This window comes from Coffea eugenioides, chromosome 3 (genome assembly GCF_003713205.1).
Source record: "Coffea eugenioides isolate CCC68of chromosome 3, Ceug_1.0, whole genome shotgun sequence".
NCBI lineage: Eukaryota > Viridiplantae > Streptophyta > Magnoliopsida > Gentianales > Rubiaceae > Coffea > Coffea eugenioides.
The window spans coordinates 2,529,954-2,554,227 of NC_040037.1; the positions used below are offsets into that span (position 1 = coordinate 2,529,954).

General features: G+C 35.6%; 3 protein-coding genes across 3 annotated transcripts; 2 read left to right on the forward strand and 1 right to left on the reverse strand.

The window, feature by feature from the left end:
- The first annotated feature begins 7,392 nt into the window (after positions 1 to 7,392).
- Positions 7,393 to 9,343, forward strand: LOC113765814. The gene has a single exon (XM_027310064.1). The coding sequence runs from the start codon at positions 7,896 to 7,898 to the stop codon at positions 8,625 to 8,627; it is 732 nt and encodes a 243-aa protein (XP_027165865.1). The 5' UTR covers positions 7,393 to 7,895; the 3' UTR covers positions 8,628 to 9,343.
- A 5,953-nt stretch (positions 9,344 to 15,296) lies between these two features.
- On the forward strand, positions 15,297 to 16,285 carry LOC113765622 (protein DMP2-like). The gene has a single exon (XM_027309857.1). The coding sequence runs from the start codon at positions 15,392 to 15,394 to the stop codon at positions 16,022 to 16,024; it is 633 nt and encodes a 210-aa protein (XP_027165658.1). The 5' UTR covers positions 15,297 to 15,391; the 3' UTR covers positions 16,025 to 16,285.
- A 5,126-nt stretch (positions 16,286 to 21,411) lies between these two features.
- Positions 21,412 to 23,547, reverse strand: LOC113766969. Its single transcript, XM_027311132.1, has 4 exons — positions 22,649 to 23,547; positions 22,105 to 22,312; positions 21,870 to 21,999; positions 21,412 to 21,768 (listed from the first exon to the last, which is right to left on the reverse strand). The coding sequence occupies exons 1-4, from the start codon at positions 23,542 to 23,544 to the stop codon at positions 21,512 to 21,514; spliced, it is 1,491 nt and encodes a 496-aa protein (XP_027166933.1). The 5' UTR covers positions 23,545 to 23,547; the 3' UTR covers positions 21,412 to 21,511.
- Between the last annotated feature and the right edge of the window lie 727 nt (positions 23,548 to 24,274).

Consider the following 24,274-nt stretch of genomic DNA (forward strand, 5'->3'; position numbering starts at 1 on the left):
AATCAAGTCCCCAACACATTGGATCTATAAGTATCCTCTCAAGTGTATATCTTTCGTAGTTTTGCCTCCCCATCTCTCAATCTCTGGTTTCGCTAGCAAAGTAAATGACTATTAGTCCCAGCTGATCACCCAAAACAAAAAAAAAAAAAACATTTTATTCTTTCATATTTTTTTTTTCTTATAGAAAAAAAAAGGTGTCAAATATTGTGATACTAAAGAGTAAACGTAATTAAAGTTAGTTGGTTGCAGATAAAAAATCGCAATGCATGGCCCATGCACCAACACATCTTTGTGGCCAAAACGTCACCTCTTTATCTTTCCGTCTGTCGCCCAATAAGGCTATAATTCAATGCCGTTGCTCCACGGTTTAGCATAACCAAAACAATTTGGTCAGTGGGGTATCAACTTATGAACAAAATATCAAGCTTGGAGAAGGATAGAAAACAATACGTGTAATATCCAAGTATTTTCAGTTGCAAAAAATCTTCTGCTTGATCAGATCCAAAAATAACCATGCATTCGAATCAGCAAGGAGAGGGGGTGATTTGACATATTCTCCGCCAGAATACCCAAAAAATGAAATCGAAAAAAAAAAATTGCCATCTAACTTCTTCTTGAGAGTAGAAGACTCGTGTTTGGATTGTAATTTTCTGAAATTTTGATAGAAAATGTACGGTAGCGATTTGATATATGTAATTTAAAAATATGATTAGAAAATGTGCTTACGAAAAATAAAAATTTTTTGGTAAAAAATTCCTTAATTCTTTTTCCAATATATATTCTGAGAATGTCTCCTAATATAGAAAGGCTTATTGGAAAGAGATAGGAGAGAAGGAACATTATTAAGGGTTCCTTCAATCAATCCACTTTTATAAAGAAAGTAATTTCACTCAAGCTCCGATTGTAAAGAGATTCCCCGACCCACTCCTTTGGAAAAGTTTCCTCTCTTTGTTCCTCTCAATTATCTTTTGTAGCCTTTTCTCTCCAAAGATGATTCTCAACTTAGCGAGGCCCAAAGTTTGAGATACTCACAACTATAATTACATATTAATTGCTTAATTAAAATAAATAATGTGGAAACCATGACAGTTATTTTTTCTCATGTATTTCCATGGTAATCCATCATTGTTATTCTTTGTGACTTTACGAAATTGAGGGCAAGTTGTCCCAAGGAACTGGCTCTACCAATGTATGCAACAAAGATCACTTGTTTTAAAGATAAAAAAGAAATGGAATATGAATTTTTGTGCAAAGAAAAAAGGAAAATGATTTTTCTCCATGTTCATTTATTTTTCCCCTTCTTGAAGTTTGTTTTACCGTGTTATTGAAGTCTAGCATGTAATAAGTTTGTTACATACATAAAGTGACAATTTCATCGACATGAGTAGAGATTTCATCGAAAAAAGTTAATTAAGTCTATCACATAAAGTGATAATTGGTGGAAGTCAAGTGTTGAATCCTTGACCTCTCATCCCACCAAAACTGATGGTGACCACCAGGCTAAATGTCTAATAGCTTCAAAATAGAATGTTTATGACTAGCCAAAACTTAACCATCAATTTTTCTGGGATTGAGATGAATAGTAGGATTAGAGAAATTGTAAATAAAAAATTCTGAATTCAAGACCTGCATACAAAGCGCCCAAAAAAAGAAAAAAGAAAAAAAAAAGGCTATCAATGGTACAACCAACATCAGTTCTATCCTGGTTTATGTATTGCCAAAACACCGGTAGTTGAATGGTGCGAGATACATGTAAGGTGTAGGTAAACGTCATGTAGTAGGCCTAACTGCGACCAATTTTGTATATCTGTCGTAGAAAAGAAGGAACGTCTAGGGTTTGTTTGGATTGTAAGTTATTTGAAATTATTTGGAATATTTTTATTGTAGTATTTTTTGTGATGTGATGTATGTGAGATAAAAAGGTAATTGAGAAGATAAAAAGGTGTATTGAAAATTGTAATGATGATATAAGTAAATAAAACTGGATAAATAATGCTCAATCCAAACAAACCCGTAGCTTCTTAAAATCCACCAAACTCCGAAGACAAGAATACTATAATATATTATTCATTCTATAAAAATCTAACAATAATAATTATGTTGGATAAATTTTTTTTAAAAAAAAAACTGTAACATTTTTAATATAATATATGTGAAATAAAAAATAATTAAAAAATACATTAATGACGCGTAAAATTATGCAAGTAATTTACAATCAATCAATCAATAATGTCTCCATTGAAGGAGCATGATTTAGAAGTAAGAATCGTAGACTGATACGGATGTGACCAATTATGGGCCTGTTTGGAACCAAGTTTTTTGGCCAAGTTTTTTAGCTACTAGTTTTTTAACAACTTTAGCTACAGGAACCCAAAAAAACTTATCAAATTTTTTAACCTACACACTTTAAAATATCTAATACACAAAAAACTTTCTATTTTCTTCTTCTTTCTCCCCCACCCCTATTCACCACACCTCCGCCGCCGGCCACCACCACCTCCACCGCTGTTTCCGGCGCCGGCCTACCCCTTTTTTTTCCTTCTCCCTCTCCCTTTCCCTCTCCCCCTCCCCCTCTCTTTCCCTCCCCTCCCCTCCCTGGCCACCCTCCCGCTTCCTCTCTGGTCGCACGCTACCAGGAAAGACCGAATTGGGCAAAAGGCTTCCGCTTCCTCTCTGGTCGCATGCTATGCGATCTGGTCGAACGATCGAATTGGGCAAAAGGGGAGGGGGGAAGGGGAGGGGAGGAGAGGGGGAGGGGGAGATGGAGGAGAGGGGGAGAGAAAAAGCAAAAAAAAAAATTGTATTCTGCCATGGCTGCTGGTTCTCTGCTTCGGGAGGGAGAGGGGGATGGTGAAGGGGAGTAGAGGGGGATAGGGGAGCAGAGAAGGAGAAGAGGGGAAGAAAAAATGAAAAAAAAAATTGGGGAGAGGGGCTGCTGGTCGTCTGGTACCGCGAGGGAAGAGGGAGGGGGAAGGAAGGAAGAAGAAGAAGAAGAAGAGGAGAGGAGAGAAAAGAAAAAGGAAAGAAAGAAAGAAAAAGAAAAAGAGAGAGAAAAAGAAAGAAAAGAAAAAAAATGGAAGGGCCATGGCTGCTGGGACTGGGAAGGCAGAGGTAACGGGGGAGGGAAGGGGGAGGGAGAAGGAAGAAGAAGAAGAAGAGAAAAAAGAAAAGAAAAAGGAAAGAAAGAAAAAGAAAAAGAAAGAGAAAGAAAAAAAAAGGAAAGAAAGTTTTTCACCTTAACAAAACTTCTACAAAAAAATTTTTCACTTTACAAAAATTTCTACAATTTTTTCAAAAACTTCTACAGTGTACTACAGTAAAATTTTAGACAAACTCCCAAAAAACTCAAGTTCCAAACAGGCCCATATTTTGCCATGAGTTGAATTGGTCGAGGGAGGGCAGAAGTTTCTTCGGGGGATCGACCAGGTCGTACAATGCCTATCCTTTTCATATTGAATAATTTTATTATGACGTGTCATAAAGATAATGGTAAATTTAAAGTGGACGGCTACTTTGATCCTTTCTAGGCGAGAGAATCTATAATAATAATAATAATAGTAAGTTTGTTTAGATAAGAGTTTATTTGGATGATTTATTTGAGATATTTACTGTAGCACTTTTTGTGATGTGATGTATGTGAGATAAAAAGGTGATTGAAAGATAAAAAGGTGATTGGGATTTGTGAGGCCAAATTTTTTTTTTTCAAATTCTCTTTGTCCAAACAAACTCAGTGTCTGATTTATAATCGTCTTAGCTGCTTTTGTCAGGAAAAAATAAAAAAGAAGATTAACACTAGCATTTAATATTCTACTCAAACTGTTTAATTAAGGTACTACGTCTCATATCACAGCATATTATGTAATGAGGGTGTCATGTAAATACAGTAGGAAATCCTGATAAAAACGGATGTCTTTGCACCCGTAGAAAATTTTGGAGAAAAATCCAAGTCAAGGAACATGGTTATTTCTATCGTATTTTTCATAGCATACATGTCTCATGGAACACATCATTTGAACAGGCGCATAGATTAATGCGCGTGTACAGACAAAATGAATTTTGGTACTTATAATGAGAGAAACACTTATAGCAAAAAAAAAAACCCTAACAGGCCTTGTTTGGATTGCCGGTTTCCGTCGAAAAATTACGTTATTTTCTGTGATTACATTTCCCTATTACCTTTTTCCCTCACATACATCAAATCGCTACAATAATTTTTCTATGAAAAATCACGGAAAATGCAATACAAACACAACCGAAAAATTCCTAATGTGAGATATTCATAATTTGAAATCCAAATTTAATCTATATATCATTCATTCAACTATAATAGTATATACAAATTTTACTTTTGTTGTCATGTGAACAAGTGTGCATAATTCAAGCTTGTGAAGGACATCAAGAATTTAGCTAATTTGTTTCAATTGTACTCATTGTGTGTAAGAAAACCCGATAATAATTATATTGATCATTGTAATAGTTTTAGTCTATATGCATTAGACATTTTCAGAGATGAGAAGAAAACTTTTGCTGCTTCTTAAATATCGAGGTACACGTCGTTTAAGAAACTTTAAGCCGTTGCTCAAATACCATAAACTTTTATTAATAAAATCATCTATCATTTCTGAAATAAAAAAAGAAAGAAAAAGTGTGCATAATTAATTAATTAAACCTACAAACCCGCCAAGAGTAAAGTAAACCACTTACTGGAGAGGGGCTCGGAGCCCACAGATTAAGCTGTGGAGCACAAAAGAATAAAAAAGGCCACAAAGATTAGATGAACAAAAAACAACACAAAGGCCTTAATCATGCTGCTTTGGCCTTAATCATGCTGCTTTGTCATTTGTCCCCACGATTAATTCTTCTCTCTAAAATGATAAAATCTCACCGTTAAAACTTAAATCTAACGCTAGCGCTTGGGAACGCATGACACGAAACTGCAAGAGCCAAATCAAAACTCAGAACCACCGGTCCCCACCAACTCCTCTTCTTTTTTTTTTTCCTTCTTTTTTCCTTTTTTCTATGGAACGGACCTGTCCACCATCTCAAACCCTCCACAAAAAGACGACCACCATGAATATCAGAGGAGAGGTTCCGTGTCTACCCCACCAAAACAAGAAAAAAAAAAAAAGAAGAGGAGAGGTTCATGAACGCATACCAACCAAATGGCCCCCACGTAACATTTGGGAAAAATCAAATCGAGTGGCCCTCTTTGATTGAATTTCCTCTCTTGTAGTCTTGTAAAGCCCCGCGTGAATGGTCCAACGGCAGCGCCTCTCACCAGTCACCAGTGAACCTTGAGGTCACAAGTTCGAGTCTCCGCTCCGCTGGGGCACCGAGCCCGGACCGCAGGGGATTAGTCGGACCCCGTAAGGATTGAGCCGAACACCCCTGTGTCGAAAAAAAAAAAAAAAGTAGTCTTGTGGAGTTATACAAGTCTTTAAATTATTAAAGTTAAAGCTCTGGTCAAATAGAAGTAGCGTATCATGGGCTTAGGTGATTTTGTACTCTTAAGTCAGAGTAACCATTTTTTGGTCACCAAAACAAGTTACCAACCACACTGCACAAGAAAATTTGTTGAAAGTTTAAAGCAAAAGAAAATTATTTAGACGTATTTGTTGGGGGATGATTCCTTGGATCTTTCTCTATTCAAGTTCAAATTCTGTATCTAGCAATTGAGAGTAGAAGGGATGTGAAGAAGGATGGAAAAAAAAAGTACAATTACGTAACTAAGATGGAATAAGATTTTAATAGTTTAATAAGAATAAGAATTTAATAAAGTCTATCTATCGTATCTCTTTTGTACGTTTAACTAAACGTTGGATTAAAATTGCTTAGTTGTGTGTTTAATTTTCAATTTTCCATCTATATTGTGGTTGAAAAATAAGTAAAAAGTTGGAAATAAAAAAAGGTTAATAACACTTTGCTCAATTGTGTGTTTAATTTTCTAGTTTCTTATTATGTATTCACCATAATATTTTGTTATTACATGTTATGATATTGAATTACAATATAAATTAAATAAAAAATTTGCCTCAACTATTGCCTTGCTTCCGTCTTTTTTCATTTCTTTGTGGATGCTCACGGCTGCAAACGAGCCGAGTCAAATCGAATTTTGGCCTAATCGAGCCGAGTCTTGACATAATTTTAGTGAACTCGAATTCGAACTCGAGCTCGGCGAGCCGACAATTTCAAACTCGAGCTCGAGCTCGAAAAAAATAAAAAATAATTATTTTTAATTTTTAAAAAATAAATAAAATAAATATTTTTTTAAATAAATAATAAAATATTAAGAATATATATGTAATTTTATTATTAAAATAAAAAATATATATACTTAAAATAAATAAAAATATATATATATACTCGATCTCGCGAGCCTAACGAGCTTAATATCTTGAGCTCGAGTTTGAGCTCAATTTCGACTCGAGCCGCTCACGAGCGACTCGGTTCGTTTGCAGCCCTAATTGTGACCACTACTATTTTTTATGTGACATAATTTTTAAAAATATATATATAATACTAATAACAATCATAATTATCAATAATTTGAATATTTAGTCAGAAATAATAATTGCAATTATTAGTCATTTTTTTACATTTGACAGTACACAAAATCTAAATTAATATCCACGGATTTTTCTATGAACAATGTACAATACATGACAAATAAAAACTCAAGCAAATTGACATAACAAATTATACTTTTACTGCAAACATAAAAAATTACCAAGAAAGGGTACGTTATTTTATCATAATGAAATACCATTTTGTTAATTTTAAATTGCAATACATATATATACACACACATATATACATATACACACTAGTACTATAATACACTATATATTAAGCTAGAGCAGGGCGCTGGTGGAGTCTAATTTAGAGTGATTTTAAATTATAGATAAGTCTACACAATAAATTAATTAAACTGATGTCCAACATCATATCGTCTAGTAGTAGAATACTTTGATGAATGTATAATAAGAAAAATACGATAAGCTAAAAGTTGACAATTAAGAAAATAGGAAGACTGCGGTAAATTGAGAAGGAATAAATGCACATGAACTTGTCAAAATTAAAAGTACAAATATAATTCATTTCGAGGGAACAAAATATAATATATTTTTGAAGTTCAGGTCGGTAAAGTATACTTTTTTTTTAAGGAGACAGAGTGTTGTTATTAACCCTGCAAAAAATCATTAGACGATTAGATTAGATTAGATTATAAGGATATACTCAAAACTCAAAGGGCAAACAATAAAATGACAGCTTTGCTAGTTTTTAATGATTTAATCACAGTTGGCTTTCTTCACGCGTCGATCGTATCGGAGTCGGTAGCAAGTGGCGCCTTTCCTTCCCTAATATCCACCTATATATATATGACCCCCTTCTTTCCATCCATCCCTCCAATTTATAAGCTCCACAATCTTCATTTTACAAGTTACCAACCAAACCAAACCACCCCTAAGTCTAACCAAATTTCCCCATCCTGTTTTTATTCTTCAAAGAGAAGAAAAATTAGATCTTTTTCTTCTTGATGGTAATTCCTTTGAATAGGAATTGAAGAAAGAAACAATACCATTCAACTAAACGGAAAGGAGAACAAACCAATTCAAAAAAGTCCTGGCTAAATCTTCTGTTTTGATTCCTCAATTTTGTTTAAACAAATTTATTCTCTTTCTTTTTTCAGAAGATAAAATTGTGCCAATTTCTCATTTCCTTCTCCTTTCTGAACAATCCTTGCCAAATTTTCCTTTATTTGAAGCTCATCTAACATGTTCTGCTAACATTAGCTTCAATCGCTTTAGAAATTTAGCAACTTTTTTTGGTTTTGCCTTTTTAAAGGACTAGGATTTTGTTTTTGTTTTTGTAAATTTAATCTCATTTTTGGAAATATGGGAACGGAGGTTTTGAGACCTCAAGATGTTTTCTACGACAGATTCCGGCTGTCACCTCCGGCGTTTCATCATCGCCGGAAAAACTACTTTGCAAACGGAAATGCATTTGGTAACCCTAGACCAAACAACAACTCCGGCCACAAAAAGCCGGTACCACGACTGGAGCGGTCAGACCTCAAGAGAAAGACTTCTCACCAATCTCCTCCACCGCAAAAATCAGACCAACAGCCGCAGCTCCAAATCCCGAGGAGATCATCAAGTGCGTCTCCTCCGCCACAACCTCAAAAGTCGGAGCGGCGGATTAGATCATCAAGTGCGCCTCCTCTGCCTCAGCCTCCGACACCTGTGGTGGTGGAGCAGCAGCTCAACCACCTCCTCCTCCCGAGGAGATCAGCGAGCGTGGACGAGCTGCAAAATGATCTTCCTAGGGTTACGATATTGAGAAGAGGACAGTCGCTAGACACAATTGATGCAACCAGACTGAAGAGAGATTTAGAGGAGGAAACCACAGGAGGAGGAGGCCTTGTGAGGGATGATGTGTACGCTGGATCGGCGTTTTTTGTATCGCCTTCACCCAGCTCTCTTCCTTTGCCTTCTTTCTTCAACATCAACAACAGTAACAGTAACAATAATAGCGTGAATATCAGCAATCACATCACCATAATCAACAACGAAGAATTTCATGATTCGGCCACCAGAGACCTGAGGCGTCTGCTTCGTCTCGAATGAGCTGATGATGATTATCAGCTAAGAACTACTACTACTACTACTACTACCTACTACCTGGTACTGCTACTATTACTACGGCATCGTCTGATTCGCTTTGGTTTCCTTTTTTCTGGATCTAAGTTTCTCCATATCGTATTTTTTGTCAAATATGGAGAAATTTTACTGGTCTGAAAATAGAGGAACAGTGAAAACAGAAGTGCAAGCGAATTGGCCGTGGGTTTTTAGAACCTTTTTTTTTTTAATGTTTTTAGCTAGCTTATTAGCTATATCTGAGAAGTACTTATGGGGGTTGGCTAAGAACGATTGGAGGTGTTAATTAGGTGGGCTCGTGGATGAAGAGATGAAATGACCCCCAAGAGTGTCTAAAGAAAAAGAAAAGAAAAAGAAATTATGTGTATGGTGTATAACGTATACTGTTCCAAGAAAATTGTACAGTTTTCTTTGGGACGGTATTGTAATGTAATAGAGTGGCTAATCAGTGTAGCAAATGGGAGTATTTGTATTGTATTTGGGGTACGCCTCATTATATTGTTGTAGGTACTATGGGAGGGAGTTGAAGGGAAATAAGTAAGATGGTCTGTGTTAGTGGTGTGATGCTTCTGTTGGTTGTTGATGTTGATGATGTATATTATATTTCATCTCAATGATAATATGAATAGCAAAGATGTATTAAATGGGCTAATATATATATATATGGCTACTGCATTTGTGCTGTCTCCCTTGGCTCATCTATCATCTAATCATCATTCCACTTGTTATGATCCACTTTATTTTTTTCCCAGATGCGTTTTCTGTATTGAAAATTCATCTTTGTCTATCTTTGAAAAGTTTAGTCTGAAATTTGGTTTCTCTTCATTCTAGCGTACCAGGTCTTGGGTGGAAACATGCTAATCTTTTGTTAAAGAACCATCAGAAGCGCAAGCTTTTTTGCGCTTCTAAATAGAGTTATGGTGCTAAAAACAAATCTGCCTGCTAATTTGATCTCTCAGTTGGAAAAGTGTAGCAACACATCCTTTGGAGTACATGATTGGGGATCATACTACGAGGACAAGTTAACGAGAAATATCCTCCAAATAAAAGGCACGTTTTCTTTTCTTACGACCCTTTTTAATGTAGATGATCAAATTATGACCCCTGGGAAAAGCTTAATTGAACCAAAGATGCGGCAGCAGCATTTTGCCCATCCTCAAGGGTTTCTCTTGTCTAAGTTCAGTTGACGGCCTGTATTTTCTTTCTTTAGTGGAGGAGTGCTTGTGTTACTAAGAAAAGTTGACGTTTTTCCTGTGATGAATTTTTTCGCATTGTTTGAGCAGAAGAGTCAGAGAGATAGAAGAAGTGGTTGTCCATCTGATTGTTATCTTTTCCTTTGTGCTGTGGACTGGTGGGTGGTGAAGGTATTTTTGGTAGGTAAGCTAGAAACTTCATGGGGGAGAGAGCAGTGATTGAGGTCGGGAAATGGTAATACCACAGAACAGAACAAGGATTTGGTAAGAGCCTGACCCTTACGAGGAAGGAGGAAGGCTCCTTAGTCAATTACGATGAGCACGCCATACCAATATCAGGAACAAGTGGTCAAATCTCTCATTTTCAAAATAAAAGCATAAACAGTAGTCTCTTTTTAATTGTGAGGCGAAAAAAGAAAAGCATACAAGCAGGAACATGTTCGTGTGGATTGCATTTTTCTGAATTTTTCGTAGAAAAATTATTGTAATGATTTGATACATATGAAATAAAAGGGTGGTTGAAAAATATGTTCATAAAAAATAAAAAAATTGCAATCCAAACGCACCTAGACTACTGGTGCGTTTCAACATTCTTAACCTTTAATCTTCTTTTAATATTCTCCAATTGGATTTTCCAATAGAGGGATATTAGGGGGAGTTTCGCTCTTCTGAGTTAATTGAAAGAATGGGGTTCGACCTTTTCACCGATCGTACGTTGCACTGCTGGTGAATAAGAGATCAAAGGACGTATCATATTATTCCACAAAGTGACTTTGTCTTTCCTTCTAATTTAGAGATTGGCACGAACAATGGGGGATCGATTTGGTAAGAAATCGCTTCAAACATCTTTTTCTTGGAGCAATAATGGAGTGTTGGGGATTGGTTTAGGGGGGCATCTGCCAGGTTGGTTTTGCGTCTATCAGCAATAATTTATAGCACAAATCGTCTTCTTTGGTTCCTGTGCTGAGCCCATTTGCCTATTCTATAATAATGGATGGTATGCCGAATGGTTACTACTTGTGGACTTGGAGGTGCTTACCGGGAAGCTGAGTGCAAGGTCCCTATTTAAAGAAAAGATTTTGTTCTTATCCCTATTATTATATGGCTGGCTGGATCTGTTGAAAAGGGAAATATGATCAAATGTATATTTGCAAACTGTCATGCTATAATTGTAGAATTCTTGGGACCAAAGTGACCTGACTCAAGGACAATAGCAACTATCTCGAAATTAATTGGACAATGCTACAAATTTGTTGAGTTTCTCAAAAAAAAAAAAAAAAAAAAAAACATGTTCCTTCATTCATTATCATTACCTAATTTGTTGTTGTTTTCAGGGTCTTTATTTTTCCAATGACAGAAAACTTCATCCGCCATTCAGATTATCATTACCTAATTTGTGGCTTGTTTGGATAGCGTATTTATTATTTGAAATATTATTTGGAATAATTACTGTAGTATTTTTTGTGATGTGATGTATATGAGATAAAAAGGTGGGTTGGAAAATCTGTTTATGATGTAAGCGAAATATTATTTGAAAAAAATTTGACATCCAAACAAAGCTGGTTAAGAATTCTATTTTGATATGTCAAGGTTAAGTTGCATAAAGCTCTCGTAGCATAAAAAAGTGTCATGGTTTCGACGTTGAAGAAGAGTATTTAAGCAGTTTAACAAGACATCCTTAATCCATTTATACTTGCTCTTTTTATCTTTATTGAGCACCTTACTTTGTGAATAAATGCTAACGCTCAAAGAGTAATACACTATTTCACAAAAAGTACTTAAAAAGACAATTTGCCACAATTCATATTTTTTTTTAAAATATTTTCTTATAACTCTTCCATATTTACAATTAAATTAAGCATTCTAAATTTTTGTACGACAAAATAAATTGTTGCTAGTTATAAGGGTACAAGAGGGAAGTTTTGGAACACTATGATTTAATTCATTCAGGCAACAAGCGCAATTGGGTATGAAATCAGTGGTGTCGTATGGCATAACATTCATTGTTATTGGGCCATGGCGTACTGGTTGAAGTTTGAAGCTTCTTTTACTTTGTTTGGGCCTGCCCCAGAATTGCTCTCCATACTATCATATAATATTCACACTGATTTGTTTTCACCACACACAAAAAAAACTCATTTTAGCAAGACTACACCTTAGCTCAGCTTGGTGATTAAATATGACATGCAAAAGAAAGTTTTGGGCGAGGCAACAAATTGCTTGGTCTTTTGGCATTAAACATCTTCAAGTAAGGGTCTGATTCCAGCCAACAGCCATTTGGTTTGCTGGTGACCATCAAGACTTTAACTCTTGGTTGTCGCCAGCCATTATTTGTACTTTGTCACTTTCAATGGCTTCCTCCTCCGGTGGTGTTTTCGTCGGTTAGACAAAAAAAAAGAAAAAAGGAATTGATTCCCAGCTGTGAAATTGAAATGGAAACATGTAGTTTAAGTTAGTTTTTGGAGAGGAATATGGTAGTCAAGCAGAGTTTTGGTGTCCCCAAATTCAGATGCATTTCCAAATTAAGAAACGTTAAATATGCTTGCTTCTAAAATGTCAAAAATAAATAAATAAATAAATCAAGTGCTCAGTCTTGCTATTTCAAATTGATTGAATAAACTTTATCATATTTTCTAAATTTTCTGGATCTATGGTATCTAATATTTATTCTCCAAATCTGTTTATATTTATGTTTTCTGTCATTAGTCGATTTATATATAAGAGAAAAAGAACAGATGGATTTTAGATTCTTAAATCTTAGGTGGTGTTCGGATTACAATTTTTCACTAAAATATTTTTACATTTTATGTTTCAAATCACCATTTTACTTCTACATCTTATCATATATATATATATATTTTATAAAAACACTAAAAACTAGCAATCTAAGCGAGACATTAGCGTTCGGTATTACTAATGAACGGTTGGTGATTAACGAGGGAACGTTCGGAAATCCTCGTTTAGATTACTCGATGGAGGAGCCAAAAAAGATTAATAAAATATGAATAATACTAGCGGAGTAACCTCTAGCAATCAACGAGGTGAATAGAATTCGAAGAGAAAGTCAAAGTTTATCATCCAAAGCACCTAACACCAGGGACGAGATGTTAGGTGATTATTATAAGGTTATCATCCAAAGCACCTAACTCATTATTCTTTCCGAAGCGTCCCTTGAAGTTGGGAAATGCAGAATTTTCAAGGATTTCATTTGATCCCTTCTAAGTTCTAACCAAACAATCTAAAACTTGTGGTCGGGTCAGATTACCTCGTTCAAAGGTCCATAGCTAAGACTGATTGTTGTAATAATTAACCATTCCATCCCTTTCAAAAAAAAAAAAACTTGGGTGTTGCTAAATTATTTCGTTCTTGTATAGTATAGCCGACGCCAATTAGAGCATAAGATAGAAGGCGCAAGTTGATTTCTTATGTTTAAGAATTAAGATTGCAGTGATTATTCAACTTTAGACACGGCTTAGGGCGCGTTTAATAAAATTGAAATCTGAAAATTGAAGTTTAAAATTTAAAATATGAATATATTGAGTTATTGAATTGTTAAATACCAAATTTGATACATTTGATTATATATCACATTAAGTGATGAGTGAATAGTTTATTCACTTATCTTTTGGAGAAATTTTGTAAAGAAAATTCAGTGTTACTTAATTAATTCAAATATTCAATTTTTAGTTATCAAACACATCTGAACGTATTAAGAAGATTTGAATTCGTTAAATTTAAGTGGTGAATGGGATAATGAAACAAGACTTCGTAGTAATAGTTCATTAGCAAACTATATTTAACTATAACGTATTTGAATTTTTCAAGGCGAACCTTTCTCACTTCAAAAATTGTGTTTTGTTTTCTCCCCTCCTCTATTTCCTTGATATCGACACAAGTAAATGGTGTAGTAATCAAATTAAGAAGAAAAATTTGTTCTTTGTCTGTAAAATAGTTGGAGTTTGAGCATAAGAAAAATAATGAACGAAGTTTGAATCTGAATAATTCAGGGTACAAAATTCTCAATGGAGACACATATAGCGGCAAAAAATTCTTTGAACGCTATTATCTACATATTTAAAACAAATTAAAGAACATGTTTCCAACGTAGTCACAATTTGTGCTTTGTTGCTTGCCGGGTTATCTACAAATCTGTTTTTCTGAAACAGATAATTTGCCGTACGTTTCTTTTGATCTTTATCTGTTATGACATAGGATTTGAATTCTCAACTGGGGTAGACCCATGTTTTGACTTATTTATTTTTGTTCCTAATACAGTGGACTGACCTATATATATGTCCTAAAATTCACCTCATTTGACCATTTGAAGAACCCTAAATAGCGTTGGTAATATCAAAAATCAATTAACACTTGCCAGCCACCTGAGTAATTCACCTTTAGAGAATACCCCATGACATTTTTGTGCTTTTAGATGCACATTAATTAAAGAGTTCTGCAATGCTAAAACCACTAAACACTCGCCGCATGAACAACTCTCATTAATAAGAAATTCTGATTTTACACTTTTGGATATCCATTCCTTGGCTTCTGCCCAAATAGTATAGTAGTACTGCTTATAAGAAGTTCAAAACTAGAGACATATTGTTTTGCCCGTCGCGGTGAGTTTAGGCCCTATGACACCACAAGAAAAAATGAGTTTTAGTAGCCTAAAACTTTGACCTATAAATAACCTCAAGCATTAAATATATATTTTGGACCAGTAATTACACACGTTTAAGTTTCAAACAAGGTCTGATTTGCATCTCGTCAAGAATTCAATGCACCTGCAGCATACTATTTCGTTCAACAAATTATTTATACATAGACCAGATAAAAGCAAAAATTTAGTTTGTAGGTAACTACCTAATTAAATAGACTGTGCTTTAGATTCAGAAAAGATGTTATCCTAGTTGCCTTAGCCAATCGACGTATTTACACACCCTTCAAGCACCCCTTTGTCTTTTCAAACTGGAATGGGAATTATATCCTAAACTTTTACTGACGATCCTAGTTTTTGATAGCACGCATGCATATATTTTATTCTGTTTTTTTTTCGTTGTTATATGATCTTTTATACACCTTAATGACGTTTTACATTCCAAAGAAAACTTCTTAATTAACACCTCCTTTGTAGGAGACAGTGACGTGAAAACATCCAACAATTATTATTTTTTTTTAAAAAAAATTAACTACAAATGTATCATTCTACATTGAAAAGCCAGCTTGTTAAATGATTCAAAGGAATTCTATTCAGAAAAGAATTCTCATGCTTCAAGTTTAGAAAAATTGGCACCTACCGAAAAGTAAAAGCCAAACAATTCTGCTTGTTTCTTGTTTAAGCTCAAAGACCATTTATTTTCCGTGGAAGTAACTTCATCCATCTTTCCCTCATGATCACTATAAAAACCCCACTGCTTCTTGCAACATTCATCCTTCAAAACAAAAACAAACAAGTACTATAAACTACTTCAAACGGATTCAACTTCTCGAATAATCTCTTCATTTCTTTCTCAGAGTGTCCTTAAACACTCAGCTATCAAAAATATGGCCACACAAACCACATCCAATACTGCTTCCTCAAGCTCTAGCGTTGGTAGCATCAAGGACAAAACATTCACCGGTGTTGGAAACCTGATTAGGCTTCTTCCCACGGGGACTGTTTTCCTGTACCAATTTCTGAACCCAATTTTAACCAACAATGGCAGCTGTAGCAATACAAACAAGTATGTCTCAAGCGTACTTTTCGCGCTTTGTGGGATCTCTTGTTTAATCTCAACATTCACTGATAGTTACAGAGATGATCAGGGAAATATTCATTATGGGATTGCAACGTTTAAAGGGTTTTGGCCAACTTCAGGTGCAAGTTCATCAGTGGACTTCAAATCATACAGGCTTCAAATTGGAGATTTTGTTCATGCTACACTTTCCCTGATCGTGTTTTCCGTTCTTTCCTTGTTGGATAACAACACAGTTGAGTGCTTTTATCCTTCTTTTGAGTCTACTCAAAAGGCTTTGTTAAAGGCCATGCCTCCTGTCATCGGCTCAGTTGCTGCTGCTGTTTTTGTTGCCTTCCCCAACAAGCGCCATGGCATAGGTTACCCTTCAGATTCAAGTTCGAGTTCAACTTCAACCACTTCAAGTGGAGTCCAGCCATCAAATGCCGAGCAGAAGGCTTAATTTCTTGGATATACACAGCTGCTATAGTAACTGTTATCAATTTGCATTTGCACAAGCGGTCTGAATATAGGAAACATACATAAAATTTTATCAGTAAATTATGTGATGTGAATCTTAAACCTTATGTGTAAATTGATTAATCTACCTTCATTGTAAACCCCATACCCATAGGAGTTGAAGAATGTAATCATGGTCCAATTATAACTTTCTTTGTTTGTTGATTGTTTGGTTTGAGAATTGAAAAGTCTATTAGAATTATTATTAATTGTTTGGTCTCCCCTTTCCTTATCATATGACTGTAACTGTCATATGATTGGTTATTGCAAAAAATTGAAAGAGGTTTTACACGCTAGCGAGGCTGCTGGCACGCGCATTGAATATGTAATCTTGTCTCTTGATGATGATAACGGGCTTTTCCTTCATGCAATAGTATGCGTAATTAATTTATTCTGTAGCCAAAGAATTTCAAGAATTACGTTATGAAGAACGTATACCCAGTCCTCCTATACATCAATATGAAGTTGATTTTATGTGTTACAATTGAATTTGATGTTTTTGGCTTGGCGCAAATTTTGCCTTATAAGCTAATATGTAGTTGAATTGTGACTGGGCCAAAAATTTGAGCGTATAGAATGAAGTATGAAGATCGATATAGACTTATCCATTTCGCTTTTCTTCGGAAGAGGTACTAAAAGGTAGACGAATGAGATGAAATCAGATTTTTAAGCTTTGACGAATCAGATTACCAGCATTCTCATTCTGGGGGAAAAGAATAAACACAAACAGATTCATTGTGCCAGTTCTTTCTTCTTTTCCTTTTTCAATAAACAAGAGACAGAAATTACGTAGCCAAAGTTTGTATTAATGCGAATGCAGTCGCATACCAATTTCTTTTTTTTTTTTATTTTTTTCTAATAAGTGAAGGATGGGATTTCAGAAGTAAGAAAGGATAACGAAATTTGAATTCAGGATCTCTCTGAGCCATTGGCATACACCACTTTTGTTTAAACAGGATGTTAATTATTAGCATGCAGAAAACTGTAAATAGGATCTTGTAGCATAAGGTTAGAAAGGAATTTAGGGCATGAAAACACTACATGCTTATATTTTCAAAGCATTACGTCATGAAAACCTAAGAATCACCTGCTGATTTGCTCTAATATAGTGACAAATTCCTAACACAATTTGAAAATACGTGATCGTGCTATAGCTAAGTTACCTCATGCTCAAGCTTTTCTCCTGATTTTGGAAAATGTTAACCTTGAAATACGCACAGAAATTCATGGATACGGTGAGGTAAATTCCGTTGATTACCCTTTTTAAGTTTATCAATAACTTTACGTTATCTTGACCATCTTTCATGAATTTCATACTTTTGATCTTCTTTTGTACTCCCTCCCTTTTTTTATAATTGACTTTTAAGAAATTTGCTCTAGTGTACTTTTATCTGTCGTTTTATTATTCCCATACAGTATTAATTATTTTTTCACAATTTTACCCTTTTATCTCTCTTTTCCAATACAGGATTCTTAATTACTACTCCTAGTAATTATTGCATTGCTTTTGGCCTAGTAAAACAGCACCATTTAGTACTCTAGTGAGAGAAAATATGGGTGAATTGGATAATTAATGAGGGTACAAAAGGAAAGTAGTGTATAGATTTAAGCAATGAAAAACTTTTCTTAATTGGTGTGCAAAACCTTAAACGTCAGTTATAAAAAAAGGGAGGGAGTACTTTTTTTTGGTTCGAAGCGTCACGCTTTTACCTTTAGCAAACCTAATGTCCAACTAAAAATTTGAGTATATGATTTCCAAATTAATAAGGTCCCTGTAAAATGATACCAAAGCACCTGTACATCATAAGCATTTTCTGCACTAGGTGGTTATATTTTGACCAAAAAAAAAAAAAAGACCAAGAATTATTGATCAACAGGTCATAGCTCCGGAGTTTTTGCGAACGTAGCTTCAGTCGGAATACGGACCCAACTTGTACCGATTTGCTGAAAGTTTTTCATTCTTATTTCCGTTTTTGAGCACGGGTTTTTCTGGTAGAATTCTATCTTGTCTTTACTATGAATTATTCCAACCATCCGGCGCTGGGCAGATGTCAGCCCTCATACATGATGGTCTTTGCGGAAATATGTGTTTTTGGTAAACAGCATGATAACATTAAAAAAATAATAATAAAATAAAAGCTCTGCCCTCCCTCTATATCTAAGAGATGGAAGGGCAGATGTTTTTGGTGCGCCCTCCAATCAAGAATTGGAACCTCATAATCACTAGCCGAGTATACTTTTCTCTCATGACTATCTTGGTCAGGACTCAATATTTTAGTGTTCTAGGCACAGAAAATCACACCAATCCATTTTAAATTTGGTGGTTAAACTCTACTATGGCGACGATATTGTAAGGGAGGTCCTGCAGAAAGATAGCTCGACGTCAGGTTGGCCAATTGGAGTAAGAGAACGTACTCGACATGAATGGTAACTTCCCGGCCCGGCAAAAAAAAAAAAAAAGAACACATTCGAGCACGCAGAAAGAAAAAATGATAACGTAAACTAAGGATGATAAAAACTGAAACAAAATCCATCTTGCTCGTTTTTAACGTATGGAAAACCCAAGGAATCGTGGTTTTTATTTTTTATTCATTGTCAAATGCACTAAGTTTGAGTACGAAGATTTGTACGGGTTCTTGGCTTTCTTGTTTCCTTGATTGATTGAATATGGGGCTGCGAGGATGGCCGAATCATGTAGACACATATTTGTGCCGCGCGCCCTAGAAGCTGATTTACCTTTTCCTTTCTCTTCAGCGAAAATCTTTCTCCAGCAAATATTAGTCTTAGATAGTCCACATGAGCATTTTCTACATTAACTTTAAAATTTTTAGTTGGTAACTAATTTTAGAAATAGAAAAAGAAGAACCGAAAAACTTTGCTAATGGGAGCTAGTAGTTACGAAGATAGTAATGCCACAGATTTAAAAATACTGAATTAAAGGGGCAAAATGAAAAGAAAATATTCAGTGAACAAAAGAGAAAAGTATACATGCAGAAATAAATCCCCGCCTCCCTAAAATGGAAAAATAAAAAGACAACATTATCTGGGCCTCAGTCTTTCGATGGGCTGAGTTGGCTAAGGCCCAGGAATTTTACATGCTTATCCAAACTTAACGGCCCAAGTAATGGGGCAAGTTAGATGGGTTATTTCGAATTTTATTGCCGATACGAGGGATAATACAAGAGATCTGTGTGATTTATGATTCTCGGATATTGCCTTAATTCTTGATGATGATTGAAACTGAATTCATCCAAACTTTTCTAACAAAAAAAAAAAAAAAAGTCATTTCCCGTTCCTTCAAGTTTTGCGGGAATCTCGTTTACAAAAGGTCAAGTTTTGTCGGTGAGTGATTAAGTGATTTATGATTCTAGATATTATGGTGATTGAAACTGAATCTTCCTAAACTTTTCTAACAAAAAAAAAAGGTCATTTCCCGTTCCTTCAAGTTTTGCGGGAATCTCGTTTACAATTGTGATTGCACAGCACAAATTTACGGTAGAGGTAGATTAATTATTAATCGTATCGATAAAATTGAGTTGGAAACACAAATTTAAGAAAGTGACAAAGTACTTTTTATCCGTTTCTATTTTAGTGTCTATATTTACTATACTAATGCGACTATATAATTTGAAAATGACTACATGTAGAAGCCCATGTCTATTCCGCAGATGCAAGCATATATACATGACAACAAAATTGAAGTATTTATAGTACATTTATGACTCATCGAGTGCAGATGAACAATGCTATCCGCTAGGGCTATCGAATATGATAAGTGGGCACAACTTGCCTGTTTGTCTATGCATAAGTGGCGTTTGAAACGCAGAAGTACCTAGCTTTGCAAATCAAGCAAGGCAAATTGCTTCTCATCTCCTACTAAGTTGTAACTTCTTACATAAACTCTTAAAAAGTAGTAAAGCCATTAACTTAAATGTTACACGAAACAAAGTGGGAGGGCCACACTGAAAATGGAACAACGGAACGATGATATTAAACTTGATGAATATATATAAGGCACTCAGTATTTGAACCAATGGTTAATGCTGTTCTTCTACTAACTATTCTATACTACAAAAAAAAAAAAAAAAAAAAGACAATGTGAAAATTCGAGTATCGAACTATATGCAAGTATCAATATTCTGCAGACGTTTAAAAGTGAACCTAAAGCTATAATCATTTGGTTTGCAAAGCGGAATCAATGTGCACCAATTGTTCGCCTTGCACAGATCATCCAATGGACTATGGATTAAACGGCAGATTAATTGCTTTTATGTTACATCAATTCAAGCTTGCTCGATCTGTTTAATTGCGACCGTTGGAGCTTCATTCGGCCAATATCCCAACTTAAATGGTGATGTAGGGAAATTCTTTACATAAGCAATAATAATTTTTTAGGAAGTCAGAATTATACCTTGTACGTAAAAGCAACTTTTCTTGCATGTTTTCTCTATATAAGTAAGTACCATATCAATATGCACATATACAACATTTTATAGCCAAAAGTTCTCTGGGGCTAAAAACACGAGCAACAAGCAAGATTAATGAAGCATGGCCAATAAAGCAAGCATAGCACAAAACGCATTTGTTGTGAGTGCAAGAGTTCATGATCAATACAAATGAATTACGTCTAAACATTATTACAAGGGTGGGATGAATAGAAATAAATTACATGATCACAAAAAATATTTACTAAAATTTCAGAAATTGTCAGTTTTATTAGGGGCGTTTGATGGCTTCTTTAATTTTCATCAAATTGAAACTTCCAAGCAGTCAAGTTAACTGAGTTGAAAACGGAGAAGAATAAAGAACAGTCTTCAAATTTAACATGGGCTGGGTCAACCGAAGCAGTATTTTGGGTACCCAACGGCAGACAGTCACTTCTTTAGCCATCGCGCAATCTCATATATGGACGTCCACTCCCAAGCCCACGAAGGATAACTGGACTCTCTGTGCTAAAGAAAAGACATTGAATCGGTTATGGGCCATCACCAAGCGAACTAATGTGGTAAAGCGGGTAATTAATTAGTCATACAGCTTTAAACTAGCAAAAATAAATTATCGTTGAGTTTGCGAAAAATATAACGGGTAATCTATTGATTACTCATTTTTCAAATCATTATGAACACATTAATGTTTTTTCTTTTTTAGGTTGGATTGCAAAGATACAGAGGAATAATCTTTCTTCTTTCATTATGAGGAAATAAAATGAAGATTTAGACCAATAAATTGGTTTCTTCTTTGTGATAAAAGCTTTCTTTTGAAGCATAACTAATTGTATTATACAAGGTGATAAATATGCTTACACATACTTCAAATAAGTATCTCTCTACCAATGATCAAATTCTAAATACTTAAAAAAAATGCAGGCAGACCACTTTGGCTCAACTTTAGGGGAGTTTTGCACAAAGGGCAACCTGTATTTTTCATGTTCCTATAAGTGCCAAAATCCTCTTGAAGTACAAGAATTTGTGATCTTTACAACTCTTTGTTTTAGTTTCTTGTGTCTTTTGCCACCCAAATGTTGAGCTGTATTTGCTGCTTTCATAATATCAACCTTGACTATGTGATGATCAGATGTGCCTTTGGATGAAATGACCGAGTATGATCCAGGCACAAAGTTGTATGGCAGGTCAGGGGAGGCCATAATATAGTCCACACGGGTTCCATATTTGCAGGTTCCCTGAACACCTGTTTCAAGAAAACAGGGAGTACTTAGAACAATTGTGTTGGATCATGAGAGACCTTTTAGGGGGTGAAATGTGTATTAAATTAAAGATAGAGTCTAGTACTTTGGCCTTTGGCAATGATGACCACTGGCTCAAATTCGCCTGGAAAGTGCTTGGCATCTGTGTATTCTTTTTCCTTCAAGAAATTCACCACTTGAGTTTTTGGTGTTGGTTTTCCCAGCTCCTCGTAATACTGTCATGTTGAAAATTACAAGAAAATATTTGATTAGCTGACTTCTTGTTTGCTATTAATGCTTAAAAATCTTTTCGAAAGGCGGAGAAACAAAGAGATTGCTACCTTCACAATATTGGTCCATCTTTCAGATGAGTAATCTGAGGCATCAAGAGAATTGAGGCCTCCAGCCAAAATGTGTGGATGATCACTTGACTGAATAATTGCATTGATTTGCTTCATCCTCCAATTCTCATCTAAATGGTCAAGTTGAGTGCAATAAAAGTTGAGGTCCCCCACCCATGGGACGTCAATTGTAGCCTTGAGCACATTCCTGCCATTAGCAGCACAAACAAACAATTGGAGTTTGTTAATTCTTATGCATTTGCTACTGCTTAGGCTATCAAGTATATCAGTATTCTGAAGTCAAATTTCAGGACCCTTTTGGAGAAGAGAACATTATTGTCTGATGGAAAGAACCCACAAGGCTTCTAGCGATAATGAATGGTAATGAGATGACAGGGAAGTAGGATGAAGCTGTCATTTCTGATCATCATTAATGGATCGCTACAAGCATCGGTAATATCAAATATGCCGGTTCTTGTTTATTAGGACACAAAAGTGAACTATGAAGAGGAGAGAGATAAATTCCTAGATTAAAGTTACTCACCTGAAGTCCTTGTCATCATAAATTCTCTGAACTTTCCACTTCTTAATTGGCCATTTTGACATGATAGCATTCCCATACTCAGGAGCCCAGCTTTCTGCAAAGACATAGTACATACCTAAGGCCTCAGCCAAATTAGACAAAGGGGTCATTTGTTTCTCTTCCTCAGCTTTCACATCTTGCAAAGCCAAGATATCAGCATCCAGTTCTTTAAGCACATCATAAATGCTCTTACTTCCATCATTCATCCAGTTAGCCATGCCAAGGGGAAAGCATATGGGAGACCTCATTGGAGCTATGCTGTTTGTGTAGAAAGACACTATATTGGTCGAAGAATCTTCCTCAAAGCTAAGCACCTTGTTTTGTGCCAGTGATATCTCATTTTCAGGAAGATTTATCGAAACTTTTGGTTTTGATCTGGTGAGTTTGATCTGACTGGAAGTTAGCTCCGGATCACCAATTGTGGGGTGCAGGGGAGACTGTTTGAGTATGCTCTTTGGACGACCACTCACTGGCTTAACCCGAGTTTCACTCTTCAGATACTCTTCGTCGCCAGGAATGAAAACAACTGACTTTTCAGCCTTGGGAATAGCAGGTGCAAGTGAAAACAAGGCTGCATTGAAAGTTGCAACTCGAATAGGCCTTTGTGTAAAAGCAACTTTCACTTGTCCATTTACGTAACTTGGAGAATTTTTGATTGTTGCTTCTTTGTTAAGCTGACCTTTTGAGTTCAGCTTCCCAAATCTCCTGATTACCACTTTAGGCCTTGGACGCCTCCGGAGCAACCACCTTATCCTTGAGCAAAGGCGTCGAAATCTCCTGCTTAGGATACGCAACATGCGAGACAATTTCTTATTGTACACAAGCCCTGAAATCTCTCTTGATTGAAGTGTGTGCATTGAGTCCTCCAACATATGAATTTTAAGATTGCATATATGATCTGATTGGAGTTTTCAAGGGTTCACTTTTTATTTGGTGAACCCAGTTGAAAATGTGTGTTAAGGGACCTGCCAATGCTCAATAGACATAGGGAGTGGACTGTGGAGGGGGCTATAGAGACAAAGCACATCCCAACTACTCCAAGAATTGGAGTGGAGGCTGACAGACGACAATGGTGCCAACATTGTTGATCTTCTATGTTATGACAACAAAACTATAACTACTCCCACCTGTTAAAGAGACTTTTTCTTTACAGCCAATGGAATCAGATTATAATAGGAGGAAAAAAGGAAAAAAGTTCTTCAAAGAGTCTTCATGGTTATAATATTTAGGGTGATGTAACACTCAATTCACATTTAAGTGTTATCTGTAAGCCCCGAGGAGGTCAATGTAGACTCAAATACTGATCAAGAATATGTTGACCAAAGAAATGCAGCACTGCCGGGCACCAGCACAACATCAAAATCACTATTCAGCAATCAGTACTGTTAAGAACGAGTCTTTTAAGTCTAAATAATTTGGTGCAGCAGCTTATCTCAGTTTTACTAACCTCCATGAGATACTTCTTGGTGTTGCTTTTATTCAGTCTATTTGTCAAGAAGTCAAAAGTGTGTGTGGATGTGGAGAGAGGCAGCTAGAGATGGTGGAGAAAAATATTGGAACCCAACTGCAGCAAGGGACCCCAAATCC

Excerpts from the sequence above, each read along its gene's own strand:
- LOC113765814 (XM_027310064.1), top strand. The coding sequence starts at position 7,896 with ATGGGAACGGAGGTTTTGAGACCTCAAGATGTTTTCTACGACAGATTC.
- LOC113765622 (XM_027309857.1), top strand. The coding sequence starts at position 15,392 with ATGGCCACACAAACCACATCCAATACTGCTTCCTCAAGCTCTAGCGTT.
- LOC113766969 (XM_027311132.1), bottom strand. The coding sequence starts at position 23,544 with ATGCACACACTTCAATCAAGAGAGATTTCAGGGCTTGTGTACAATAAG. Across the intron at positions 22,313-22,648 it reads TATGATGACAAGGACTTCAG|GAATGTGCTCAAGGCTACAA; the intron begins GTGAGTAACTTT and ends TGCTAATGGCAG. Across the intron at positions 21,769-21,869 it reads CATCATTGCCAAAGGCCAAA|GTGTTCAGGGAACCTGCAAA; the intron begins GTACTAGACTCT and ends TTCTTGAAACAG.